This window comes from Vigna angularis, chromosome 6 (genome assembly GCF_016808095.1).
Source record: "Vigna angularis cultivar LongXiaoDou No.4 chromosome 6, ASM1680809v1, whole genome shotgun sequence".
Classification (NCBI taxonomy): Eukaryota; Viridiplantae; Streptophyta; class Magnoliopsida; order Fabales; family Fabaceae; genus Vigna; species Vigna angularis.
Genome location: NC_068975.1, coordinates 15,399,881 through 15,414,204, shown reverse-complemented (window position 1 = coordinate 15,414,204; position 14,324 = coordinate 15,399,881). Strand labels below are relative to the sequence as shown.

Below are 14,324 nucleotides of genomic sequence, written 5' to 3'. Positions count from 1 at the left end.
GTAACATGCAATATAAGTGAAATGCTTATTAAGGTAGCTAAGTGAGACTAAAATATAATACATCAATAATACAACAAATAAATAGCTCTAATGTTACGCACCACTATAGAACATAGCAGTCTTCATAGAAAAACATCATATAAAGACAAATTAATAAAGTAAAAGAACAAATTAGAAAAAAGAAAAAAAGAGAAAAAACTTGTGCACACATAATTAAATTTGACCAGTCTAATATTAATCACAATGATTTAATTTCATCCAATATCATAAAGCCGCATAACAACTTATTATATGCTAAAAGTTTCACGACAGACTTCAACATCAATAGAGGCTGGCCAATCAATTCTATAAAAATTTCTTTGAGCACAATGGATGAAAACAAGGGCCACTAACACTCCACACAGTTTTTTCTCCCCTAAAGTGGAATCTATTTGATTCATTTGAAGAACTATATCATATCATAATAGATTAGAAAAATTATAAAAATAAAAAACGCTGCAAAACAAAAATGCAAGGAACTTTTTTGCTATATTTGTCAGATGGTATCAGTAATGAAAACTTGGTATCTTCAGCTCATGTGGTATAATAACATCAATGTATTCATGGATCATTGGAAGAATCTGGCATGTCTTTGTCTTCTGGAGGTGGAGAAGCCTTGGATCCCAATATGTGTTGGCATGTTCTAAAAACCATCAAAAAGGGGCATTTGTTAATGCTGAGAAAAAATCAGAAGGGAAAGACAAACATGTTTATAAGACCATATGAACAATGTTATGCACAAGCTAGTGTATAATCAAAAGGACAAAACTTAGATTTAGTTACTTAGGCATTTCTGTTGTTCTTCTATCAAAATTAAAATTCACCTCAATAATCTGCCCAATAAATATTTTTATTAAATGTTAGCATAGATTACTAAGGTAAAAACTCTAATTTGGAGTAGAAAAAACATTAAAAGGACTGAATCTAAGTTTTATCCTAGCTCAAAATTATCATAACAATACTATTTGCAATGAAATCTATTAACTATGAGGAACTTTATTACACATGAATCAAAAGATTTGTTTGCCTAATACTACTACAATTTAATGAATACTTATTCCCAGACTCTTTTAAGTTTTGTGTTCCATGGACTCGGAAAACTATAAGTATACAGTTCTGGAAAGGAAAACAGAAATCATACAAGTTAAATTCTTCTGTCTTGCTCTTAATCTCACTTGACCATACTATTGGGTCAGTATTCTTAGAAGATGATTCTTGTTGCTGGATCTTCTCTTTCAACCACTGCTCTGCTTTATTGCACTCGTTGATGATCTGAAACAATAAAGTCATCACTTGAAAGCCAATCTAAACGATAAAATCACCATCCTAATCGTAATAGTATATACTACTGTACCAGTTCTTTATCCTGGGGTGGAAGGGAATCTGCAGATGTGAGATGCTTTGAAATGCACTTCAATAAATCCCCTTTAGCTTGCACTCTTTCTTTTTCATCTTTGAACCGATTCTCAATTGGATCTACCAGCTACAATATGACAGATTGTAAACAATAAGCCCGAAAAGGGATTCAGTAACAAAAAAAAAAGAGAAAAAAAATAACCTTTTTCAGATCTTCTAGTTTTGAAGAATAAGCATGCTCAGTTTCATCAACACCATCCTCATAAAGCCATTCCTCGGTCTCTTGAAGACTCCTAGATATGTCATCCCTCTCTTGTTCACTTGCAAAGCTTCTATATTTGTGGAAGAGCTATTTAAATATGCAAATAAATTTAAATTTCAGCTCATAAAGAACAATAAGCCAAAAACATAATCTTCAAATGCCAGTATAGAATCAATGGCCATTGAAAGGGATACAGATTAAATATTCCAACCCCGTGCAGATAAGACTACAAAGAAACCAATTTTAGACTTACATTTACAAACGAATCACCGCAGAAAGCCATGAAAATCATTTTTCAATAACTACACGCTATAAAGTTTGTCAATGTGACACTAAAGACTTTTAACTAACTCTGCAAAAGTTAAGCCTCGAATTCTTTAAAAAAAAGAACAAATTGTTGAGACACTGAATCTGTACCTTACTCCTCATATCATAGACATAAGACTCCAAGCTATTCTTCTTTTCTTTGGTTTGCTCTATAATTCTGTCCTGTTGGGCCAACTGGAGTTCTTTTTCACGAGCTTCTGTGATTTCTGCCTTTGTCATTCCACCGTAGATATTCTCATTCACTGGCACATCAACCCTTCTGTTACCCTTATCTTTTCTTATACCACCATCCTGTAAAAAGGTATTGTTGAAATATTATAATTTGATCCAAACACTGAAATAAATCACATCTGCAATCATAATTATCACCATAATCACAACAATCACAATCAACATGTGTTAGGGGTTTGAAGGTATATGAGAGAAGGAGAAGGGCACTGAACGGTGGAAGGCAGGGAGAGGTCAAGCCGAAAGGTGGTAGGCGGTGAGGAGTCGAGCCGAACGGTGGGAAGGCAGTGAGAGCTCGTGACGAACGGTGGGAAGCAGCGAAGAACTTTAGCTGTTCGGTTGAAGCACTTAGGATGGGCGGAAAATATTTAGTAATAATTATAGTAAATAGAGCTATATCCTAGAGAAATATTCAGTATAAGATAATTATAGTAAATAGAGCTATATTCTAGGAAAATATTCAGTATAAGATAATTATAGTAAATAGAGCTATATTCAAGGGAAATATTCAGTATAAGATAATTATAGTAAATAGAACTATATTCTAGAGAAATATTTAATATAAATAAAGCTAGATGCTATAGTTAGGGTTATACTTTTGATTATTGAGTTTATTAACAGGCGCTACAGTCCTGTGAGGGAGGTTATGCTCCCAACTATCCTTTGTTTACAGAATTCTATTACTATTAATAAGATAAATTCTTTCTTTCATTATCGTTTCTGCCTACTGTGATCGTCAGGAACCTAACAACATGTCAAAAGCTACTATAGTAAAATTAACTTTTACTCCAAACACCAACAATTCATGATAAATATGTCCCCCGCAGAATTTATTATGAGAAATTATTGCAATTGCCTCCTACATTTTATCTATAAAATTCCATGCCCAAATCATAGGATAAAATTGCTAGAAATCTCTGACATATGAGATTCCCCAATAAGTTAACAAGAAAGAGAGAAACGAGAAAGGGGGAAAACATGAGCACTTACAGAACTACATGGAGATTCCAACTTCTTATTGGTGATATCTTCAAACCCATTGGCAACTGTGTAAGGAATGGGATCAATATCCATTGCATCAGAATTTGAATTATGATTACCCTCCATAACCAAATCATCCGTGCCATCTTTAATCAACTGGAACCAAAGAAAGGTTTATGTCCAAAGATCTCTTTGAAAAACTAAAAACAAAGTATGGAAAGGTAAAAGAGGCTTCTTACTTACTGTAGCTGATTCAATATTGAGAATTCCATGCAGATCAAGTGAAACTCTAACTTTAACTCTGCTCTTACTACCATGGGATCCATGGAAAGGGCCAATCTGAAATGAAGTGTTGATCAAATGCATAAGCACATTTCAAGGTTAGGGCATGCAGATAATACATGCTGAACTACAAGCACATGGAATGATGCTAGATCTACCACAAACACTTCCTCTTTTTCCTAACAATGATTTAGTCAAGTGTGTGCATATCCACAGAAAACTGAGTCTGACTTTCGTATTGTTAAACCTAGTTAGGTTTACATTACCACAAACCACGGTTTCCGTTTATGTCAGAACAAGTCACAGTCACAGGCCATTTGGTAACGAAGTTTATTTTTCATTGGGAAATAGGGTGAAGTGAGGGTCTATTACAATAGCTCTGGATCCATTGAAGTAACCTTTTTCACTTCATACTAATAACTGACAGCAGTAACACAAGGTTTGGAGATACTAGCATATATTGACATTAACAACTGCAAAATATTGGAATAGTACAACTCCCACCGCTGAAATTTACATTTATATTTAAAACATATATATGAATCATTGAGTAACTAAAAAGTAATATAAAGATCATCTAAAATTTCACATAGGAAAAGCAGAAGAGTGGGGATGATAACTACTCCGAAAGAAGGTGGTAAAATATAAAATACATAAAAGTGAGCACAACACAAAATAATTTTAACCGATTTACACCAGCAGAAGGGTCTAAAGTGGTATACCGTGACACAACTAATTTTAGGAGATGTCCCAGGTGGTAGTTCATCTGGATTAACATAGAAAGCTTCCAGATGAAACAAATTACTTCGCTGAAAGGCTATGACTTTAACACTTGGAAATTGTTGGCCTCTTGGGAAAAGTACACCATTTGACCTCACAGCAACTGGACCTTCATCTGATGAAAGTCCAATTGAAAAGGAAATAACATCCTGAACCTGAACAAACATTAGAAATCACATTAATTATTTGCAGAACAATACAAGAAACAGAGGCACTCGACTCTATACTTATGAGAAATTGAAATAATGGAAATGTCATTTTAAATCAGAAAAGGAGAAAATGGAACTACGAAAAACAAGAAAAAGGCTGAAACTAAACTTTGTTAGAATGAATCTAGCAAATAACTTGGTTCGTTCACAATTACTACATATCTTAGAGTCCATAAAGTCAATTCTAATAAGCAATATATGACACAAAGATAGGATGAGGATAGATTTGAAAAAATGTGTATACAAACCTCGTATTCTCTCACACGGTAAACAGGACTGAGCATTGCACACTGTAGAGCACAACCACGAGCTACACACTCACTTGCATTCAGCTGTCGACTGGGTTCTCTCTTGAATAAGGAAATTAGTAATGTACTTATAGCTGGAATCCTAGATCCCGAACCAACTAGCTCTACAGAAGAAATCTTCTCCACTGTCAAGTTTGCATCAGTTAATGCTCTGAGGCAAGGAATAGAAACTCTCTCTAATAATCCTGATGCGAGCTTCTCAAATTCTTCCCTTGAGATAAAGCCCTTCACATCCTTCTCATCCATCAAGCACTCGATATTTAGAGGTGCCTCTAGATTTGCACTCAAAACTTTCTTCAATTTCTCACATGCTGCACGTAGCCTAAAGCACGCCTTGGTATTAGAATACACATCAATATGGTACTCTTCTTTGAATTTTGCTGCAAAATGACTAAAAAGAACCTCATCAAAGTCCCTGCCTCCTAAGCTCCTGTCAAATGCCTGTGAAAGTATCTTCATTTTCCCAAACTCAAATGATGCAATGGAGACCTGAGTGTCACAATGACCAACGTCAATAAATGCAACATAAACCGGACCTGTACCACTAAAATCTGTTTTATACATTCCATAACTAAGGGCAGTTGCAGTACAATCGTGGATCAACCTCAGAGGCTTCAACCCTGCAATTTTTGCAGCATCAAGATATGCCCGCCTCTGCAAGTCTGTAAAGTATGATGGGATCCCAATAACACAATCCGAAATGGGCATCTCCAAATCTGTTTCAGTCATAGCCTTCAAGTGAGCAAAGAGCATTGACATTATTTGAACAGGTGTAAATACATGAATCTCCCCTAAGTACTTCAAGTGAATCAAAATGCCTCCATCTGGACCCTCAGAAGTTTCAAGAGGGAGCATTTTCAACTCTTTATCCACATCAGGATCTGCAAATTTCCTTCCTATTAGTCTCTTTATTTGAGATACAGTGGACTTGATGTGCATCATAGCCGAAGCAGCACCAGCAGACCCCAAAAGCCGCTGCTTCTCGCTGAAGCAGACCACAGCTGGGGTTTCGCGTTTGGATTCATAATTCAACAACACATCAATCCCACGTTGCCTGACTACAGCAATGACACAGTTCTCATTACCAATGTCAAACCCCACCACACTCATCTTAACTCACTTGCACCACACTTCAACCAACTAGTCCAATCCAATTCACCCACTCTACTCAACCAACACACCCCAAATACAAAACTTCACCAAATTCCACAAAACCAGCCCAGAAACCTAGGCTCCACCACAAATCACTAAAAAATAAAACACAAAAGATTGAAAATTCAGAATTTGTTATCATCAAAATGAAAGCACCAACAAATTAAACACCATCTATTCTTGCTAACAATTCTTTAGATTGTCCATCAGGTCCAACAAGCAGGAATAAAAGTAAACAAAAAGGGGGGGGGGGGGGGGGGGGGGGGGGGGGGGGGGGGGGGCGGCGGAAAGGAAAACGATGAAGCGGCGGAAGGGAACCAATAATTTAAGACAAACCCATCAGTAAAAATCCTACTTTTCAGTTGAATTTGTGTCCACTACAAGAAAAAAAAAATTGAGGGGTGAAAGAGGGCAATGCTATGAATGTAACAAGAAGCACCATAAGCAAACAAAAAGTGGATTGAGACAATCCGAATTAAAGAGAAACGAAAAAAGGAATATACCTTACGGATGGTAGAATCAAGAGGAATTTGGGATTGCATAGTGCGAGTGGTGACGAAGATGGAATACAGAGAGTGCGAGAGAAAGAGAAATATTCGCTTTATTTCAATGGCACTAAGCAGGGGTTTTTACAGAATGGAGCAACGACGCCAAATGTGAGAAAAATGAGTATATTTGGGGCCATATTTGTAAAAAGGGTTTTGCATATATACCCTCCGATTCAAGAAAGAAGATAAAAGGGTGGGCTGGAAATAAGTCTGGGTGGCTTACACTTAATATTTTGGTTTAATTGCTTCCTTTGTCCCCAGTTTGGTTGAATTGTGTCAAATTCATCCTCATTTTTAAAAAAGTTTCATTGTCGTCCTCACGTGGTATAAAAGTGTCAATTGAATCCAAACATAGAAAAAATTTGTGTCAAAGTAGTCATTTTTCCTATATCTCTGTGTCTTCCTTTCATATGTCACTTCTCTGGAGCTATGAAAAGCCTTAAATTGGATAAGGTAAAATGAATATCTGTACTTGATTGTATGAAAGGAAGACACAGAGATATAGGAAAAATGACTACTTTGACACAAATTTTTTCTATGTTTGGATTCAATTGACACTTTTACACCACGTGAGGACGACAATGAAACTTTTACACCAGGTGAGGACGACAATGAAACTTTTTTAAAAATGAGGATGAATTTGACACAATTCAACCAAACTGGGGACAAAGGAAGCAATTAAACCTAATATTTTTAATTAAGTCAGGTGATAAATATTTTAATGAAAGTATTAATATTTAATCTATAATGATATGTTATTTTGTTAACTACTAATCTTATGTCTCTAACTCGAATTGATTTTAATATTTATTAAATATTTTGTATCATTTTAATATACTCTAATAGAAGTGTTTAAATTCAAACTAGTTCAAATATAATTGAAATCCAAAAGCCAACTGTTTTGTTAAATACAATTGGACTGATTTTCTTTTGTTAAATATCCCAACCGAATCAAAATTTAAAAATATACTATTATTATGATTTGTTATATGCTTTACATAATAATATCATTTATATTTATATATAGTTATATCTATCTATCTTTTATATATATATATATATATATATATATATATATATATATATATATATATATATATATATATATATAAAAGAAATTTACAATTTTGACATACATACTTCGCTTTTTAATTTTATCCTTAATAATAATTTTTTAAATTAAAATAATTATCTTATCAATTTTACTTTTAAATTACTTTTTTTTAAATTTAACCAATTTTATTTGACTTTTTTTTAACTAAAAGTTTTTTAAAAACAAAATAATTATTTAAATTAAAAAATACTTATAAAATAAAATAAATAAAACTATTATAATAATTATTTATATTTACTTTTATAATTATAAGTTTACATTGACAAAATGTATGTGTTGTTGTTCATACTATTATGTAGAAAGGATTCACTTCCTTTCCTTTAAGTGTACACGTTTCATTTTTCAATTTTACTTTAAAATTATTTTTTTAATTAAAATAATTATCTTGTGAATTTTATGCTTAAATTATCTTTCTTTTCTTAAATAAAATAGAGAGACATTGTCATAAGTATATAAAGCTAAGACTAAAACTATGTTTTATGTTTTATACTCCTTTTTCTATTGTTTTATCTATTTGGGAAAACATTATTATAGATTTTTTTTTTCTACCTAAGACCCAAAGAGGATTTAACTATCTATTTGGTTGTGGATATGTTTAATAAGATGGTTCATTCAACCATTCTACAAGGTAGATGATGTAAACAATATAGTTAGAGTTTTCTTTAGAAATGTGGTTAAACTCCGTGAGTTTGCCTATAACTATTGTGTCCAATAGAGATACTAAGTTCCTTAGCCATTTTTGGAAAAATGTTTGATTAAGGCTAGGAACCAAAGTTTCAATTTTTCACCTCTAGTCATCCCTAAACGGATGCCCAAACCACGGTTGTGAATAGATCTGTAGGGACCATGCTAAGGGCAATCCTAAAGGAAAATCAAAAATCTTGGGATGAATACCTTCCCCACATCGAGTTTGCGTATAATAGGGTGGTCCACAATATAAGCAAAGTATTTCCTTTTGAGGTTGTATATGGATTCAATCACTTCACTCCTTTAGACCACATACCTCTTCCAAATCCTATTGATTTCATTCAAAAGAAAAATGCATCAAGGTTCAAATTTGTGAATAAGATGCATAAGAGGGTGATAAGTGCATAGTTATGTCCTCATTTAGTCTTTAATCTTGGATTCTTAATTGGTTTTGTGATTTAAGAGATTGTTTTAATTAAGATTTGTTATAATTGAGTTTATTGAGCATGAGATACAAAAACATGTTAAAAATAGTCTTTTAGTTGCATAAATGTTCTTTGGATATTTTGAGGTGTGTTAGTGCAATTGTAGCTAAGTTGAGCTCATGGAAGTGTGAAAATAAATTGATTAAAGTTTTATGACACCTTAAAAATGAATTCAATAATAGAAAATAATTAAAACCACAAAAATCCAAGCCAAGCATTGCATGAAGAAGGCAAGATAAACATTTTTAGAATTGATGAGCTTTGTTTCTCAACACCAAGGGGGGTGAATTGGTGTTTTATAAAAAATAGCACTTTTCAAATCTTTTTCGCAAATGGTATTCTTGAAACCTTTCTTATGCCGTAAGCAATGGTGTGCTATAAAAATAGTATGCGTGTAAAACAATTACAGAATGTATGCGTAAATGTAAAGAGATAGGGAAAAGAAAATCAAACTCAGTTTTTATACTAGTTCGACCTCAATGCCTACATCCAGTCACCCTCCTAATCAACCTTAGATCGGAGAGTAATTCACTATAATGATCAGAGTATTACAGCCAAGGCTTTATAGAGCAACTCTCAAATGTAAACACCTCACAAACAACCCCTTTGAGATATGCCAACACAGAACTACCCCGTTCTTGTTGCAACAACCCCTTTGAGATATGCCCTCTCAAAGTCAAGAGTACGCCACTCTTCTTCCTGATGCCACATGTACAGGGAACATCAAATCAAAGATTGCAAGTCTTATTCTCCTGATCAAACAAAATGACCGTTATAGTAGTTATGACAAGCATAAGTAAGTTTTCAAATCATAACGAACTTAATCGAATACATAAACCATGTAATCGATTAAGCTTTAACACTTAGAAGATTTTTGAAAAATTTTCTTTCCTAAAACACATCACAACACATTTGAAAAAGATATGTGCAAACACACGAGTTTTAATCAATTCACCAACTAATGTAATCGATTCAAATTTAGTTGTTTTGCCACAGTTTAAAACTCAAGCTGTTTGATGACCTTAATTGATTATCACACCACTGTAATCGATTAAGTCATTCAGATATGCTTTTGTACATGTGATTTTTTATATCACCAAAACATATATTGTGCATACACAGATGTGATCATTTCACAAACACAATAGTATGCAACAATCAACACAATATGTCAACAAATATGACAAACACAATATGTGCATATTTCACAGTAAGCAGTAACACATACAACACATTAACACAGTACATGTGTTTTCATTATCAATGTGTTCTCATCATCAAAAACTAACATCATAGGGATTGAGTTTAGCTAACACTGTGCTTCCCCTATCAACAATCTCTCCCTTTTTTGATGATGCACAACCATGATTAATAAAAACATGTTGTACAGTAATCAGTTTCAAATATCTCAATCAATGTTCAATTATTTCTCCCCCTTTGGGCATTAGCAAAAATGGATATATAGCAACATGTAATTGAAACATAGATATTGAATCATATAGAGATGCATCAAACAAATGATCTGAAATATAATCATGCTCCCCCTGTTAGTAGTAATCACATGAATTTTACATTTTCTCCCCTTTTTTAACATGTGAACCAGCCTATAACAACATACAATACTCCCCCTATCATTATGCATATCACATTTCAATATCAAAGATGCATAATAGACATATGACAGAGTATGTATTATACAAAAATGTTCAACCAATGTACCAAAAGATTTTACAAATATGATATTAGAGCAAATATGATACATATTGAAACAAACAATTCAGTTTAATCATTCATAAACTCATATCAGATTCACAGCGGATTAAACACAATGAGACATATGATGAATAAACACATAACAAATCACAAGTCAAGGTTTAAAGTATAAGAATAAGAAATTTAGAAACTTCAAACCAGTTGAAAAATCACAATCGATTTTAGCTTTCCCTTAATCAATTTCATTTTGTAGTGTAATGTGAAATTCTTATTTTAGCTCAGCTAACAATCAACATTCCTGCATATCCTTTCAGTCTCATATAGATCAAGCATTTTAGTCTTTATGCAGTAGAATCACAATTTAAGTATGATTATGCAATGAAAAGATGTAACAATGAAATGTTCAATTTGCAATCATATAAGTGATTGAAACAATTATTAGATCAGCTTAAGCAATCAATCACAATTCACCATTCACAAAGATTGATTAAATCAAAAGCATAATTTCATTCATATTTCAAAAGGTGACTACAATCAACCAAAGCAAAGGATGACTTAAGAAAGCCACTTATTACAAAATTAAAAGAAATAAAAAAACAATTAATCGAACACAAAAAAGAGACAACTACTTCTTAAGACCCTAAAACTTCTATTCTGAATCTGATGTCTCTAAAGATTTTTTATCCATTTTGTCCTCCTTACTTTCTGATTCATCTTCAGAAGTTCCTCAAAAAGCATTAATTCGTAATGCATAGTCCATTTTCTGTGCATCTTAGAGAAAGACTTTTTCAGCTTGGATAACTTTCTGTCTTGTCTCTTAAATTCATTTACTACAAACTTTTCAAACTTTGATTTAGGTTTGAAATGGTACCCGGTCATGTCAATGTTAACATGATCAATTTCCTTCTCTTCTGGAGTGTGTTCATCATTGAATATCCATCCAATTTTATCTGTTTTAAAGCCCATAAGATGCAGAGACATTTTTTCGATCATATTTCTCTTTGAGCACCCCACAGTGAATTCATTTGAAGTATCTACACCATGATGTCTTAGAATCCTACTAATGAAGACATCATAAGGAAGATGGTATACTTACAGTCTAGTGATCTTAGTCATGTGATCACTCACAACAAATATCCAATCAGTTGGTATCTTGGCCCTTTAAGGCATGTAGCAGATAGACATATTCAGTGGTTAGCTATGTGTGATTTTCATTTCTTGGGAGTAAAATCCAGGCAATCACAACAGCACACAATCTTTCATTCGTTTTTAGGTTACCAACGCTGAATAGATTGTTGTCTATTGATTCTTCAGAGTTCCGCAAACAGTCTTCATAGATTGTCATCTTGTTAACACCTTGTAAACACCTTGTATTCCTTGATGATATTTCATACCACCAGTATGAAACCCTACAACAGTCTTCCAGACTACTTCATCAATATGAATATCGACACCCTTCACACGAGAGCGAATGAGATTTCCTTCAGCCCATATGTTTGCATAGAATACTTTCACTAAATTTGGATAATAATCTCCTTCCAATTCCACAAACTTAGATAACCCGGAGTAAATTAACCATTCCTGAAATATGAATCCTTCATTACGGAAGAACTGAATACTCAAACATTTGTGCCTGATTACTTCCTTCAAACCCCAAAAGCAAAAAAACACTTTGCATTTCTCTTCATCACTGAACCATTTGTCAGGGTTTTCTTTCCCCACAATGGGAGTAGGACGTTTTCCACATCGTGAAGATGAAGAGGCCATTTATGAATTTAGAATTTTTAGAGATACACCAGCTCAGGTAGGGTTAAGAACCAGAATACAGGTTTTACTTGTTGGAACAATCGGTACCGATATTGCGCAGCGGAAATAATAAAACTCATAGTACAATACGAATTGTTAAAAGCAGTGAGCTTGTTCGGTCACTTTAAAAATTTGGTTCCTTTAAATTTTCTCTTAAACATTTTATCAAACAATTGATGTGCAGAAAATGTAAAGAGTGTATGGAGTAGAAAAACTCACACAGTAGATTTTTATCCTTGTTCGAATCAAAAGATTCTACGTCCAGTTGTTAACCACTATAAAGAGTGATTAACGATTTCACTAAAAACAATTTTACAGATTACAAAATAGAGAATGAAATAAGAGTGATAAAACCTTCCTTCAACAAACGAATGGGAAGGAAACTTCCTTCGACAAACGAACCGGAAGTAAACAACTCTGCCAACTTGAAGAGAACCGCTCCAACCTTTGACACACAAAGCGCGAGCTTCTCCTATTCACAAGACTTGACAAAAGCAATGAACTAACACGTTGAGAGCTTCCTCATATCACACTGTATTCTCAAGTGACTTAGATAAACCCTTTAAGGGTTTTTAGACCACTATATATAGCTCACAGGTCTGAATTTAAAAAGACACAATACAACTGCCAATGATAATCGATTATTGTAAGTAATAATCACTAGTGCAAAAGCAACGTATAACGTCACGCGTTCAACGTCGTAGCACTAAATATGCAACGTTAAAAATGATCGGTGACATTTTCGTAAATAAATTGATTCGCTCCATGTCATTTACTAAAATAGTTTGCCGTCTAAAAAGTATTAACGTCAAACAAGAAATTTATCGACGTAATCTAAAATGTTTTAACGTCAAATAAGGCCAACATCGGCGTAAAATAATGACCTTAGAATCACATAACGTCAACTTAAGAAACATTTGACGTTCAATTTAAAATAAAAAAAATAATGAAATAGTGGTTTGCTTCCAGCAGTAATATAGAACGTCGAAGAAGTTGGGGTTGGACGTGATTGTCCTAATCACATAACGTCATTAAGGAAGCAGTCGACGCCCAATACAAAATAAATAAATATTAAATATTGATTTAATTAGTATGACGTCTACCATAACAACAGAAGGACGTTGTATATTACAGCTAGCAGTTATTTGTTTATTTTTCATTTAAATCAACCCATAAAATGTCAGTTTTATAGCTTAGACGTTTTGTTATTTAGTTCCTTTCTTATTATTTTTTCTTTTTCTTTTAAATTAACCATATAACATCCAATTCTTCTTCGCGTTCGACGTTGTATTTTCCAGAAATTATGTTTTTAATTTTTTCTTCTAAACCAAACGAAAAAACTTCATTGTACTCATGGCTTCGACGTTTTATTAAGCGGAGGAAGTCACATATGAAGCCACATAACAGAACATGCAACGTTAACAATAACCTCAGTCCCTCTTTTTTTTCTTTTTTGTTTTAAATCAACCAAAGAATGTCAAACTCTTTCACCAATTCGACGTTTTTTTTTTTCATAAATAATTTTTTTTTCTTTTAAACCAACGAATAAAAAGGAAAAAGAAAAAATATAGCGACCTTTGCCTTTGGATAACAAATAATACGTCATTTGCCCAAGGAATCTGAAGTTTATTGTTGGATTAAAAGAAAATAGAGTTAAACCGAAAAGACAGTTTAGAAGTTTTAAGAAATTGAAGTCAACCTCTTCGTTTCTAGCAGCAAACTGCATTTTCCCATGTATCATTTAAGTAGACTATCTTTTATTATTGAAGCCCATATCAGGCCTATATGAGGCCTTTCCAACCAGTAATTAGACATCCATTTATAAAATTTCTTTTAACAACTCCAAGGTTTCTTTGTGTTAACTTGTAACAACTTCAAGGCCTTTCAAAATGCTACAACATTCATAAAATTCATAAACTCCTTCAAAACATTTAAAAGACAAACCCTACAGAGGATGTCTATAAATATAGTCTCGGAGACTTAGATAACCTGTAGACATCCATTTATAAAATTTCTACTATGAACTCCATCTGTTAATTTTTTTCTT

At 33.2% G+C, this 14,324-nt stretch overlaps 1 protein-coding gene across 3 annotated transcripts; it reads right to left on the bottom strand.

Annotated features, from left to right (window-relative positions):
• Positions 1–203: 203 nt before the first annotated feature.
• Positions 204–6,585, bottom strand: LOC108319739 (heat shock 70 kDa protein 16). 3 transcript variants are annotated; one of them, XM_017550977.2, is made up of 10 exons: positions 6,428–6,585; positions 4,713–6,019; positions 4,198–4,410; positions 3,437–3,532; positions 3,203–3,349; positions 2,075–2,275; positions 1,598–1,744; positions 1,394–1,522; positions 1,181–1,311; positions 204–682 (listed from the first exon to the last, which is right to left on the bottom strand). In XM_017550977.2, exons 2-10 carry the CDS (start codon positions 5,880–5,882, stop codon positions 601–603), a joined length of 2,316 nt encoding a protein of 771 aa, XP_017406466.1. In that variant the 5' UTR covers positions 5,883–6,019; positions 6,428–6,585; the 3' UTR covers positions 204–600. The 3 variants fall into 3 exon arrangements, with proteins under 3 accessions (XP_017406466.1, XP_052735252.1, XP_052735251.1); XM_052879292.1 differs by having other exon boundaries at positions 6,433–6,581; XM_052879291.1 differs by lacking the exon at positions 204–682 and having other exon boundaries at positions 1,013–1,311.
• Between the last annotated feature and the right edge of the window lie 7,739 nt (positions 6,586–14,324).

Coding starts and splice junctions, on each gene's coding strand:
- LOC108319739 (XM_052879291.1), bottom strand. CDS start 5,882: ATGAGTGTGGTGGGGTTTGACATTGGTAATGAGAACTGTGTCATTGCT. Junction 4,411..4,712: donor ACCGTGTGAGAGAATACGAG/GTTTGTATACAC, acceptor ATGTTTGTTCAG/GTTCAGGATGTTATTTCCTT. Junction 3,533..4,197: donor CTAAAATTAGTTGTGTCACG/GTATACCACTTT, acceptor ACTTCATTTCAG/ATTGGCCCTTTCCATGGATC.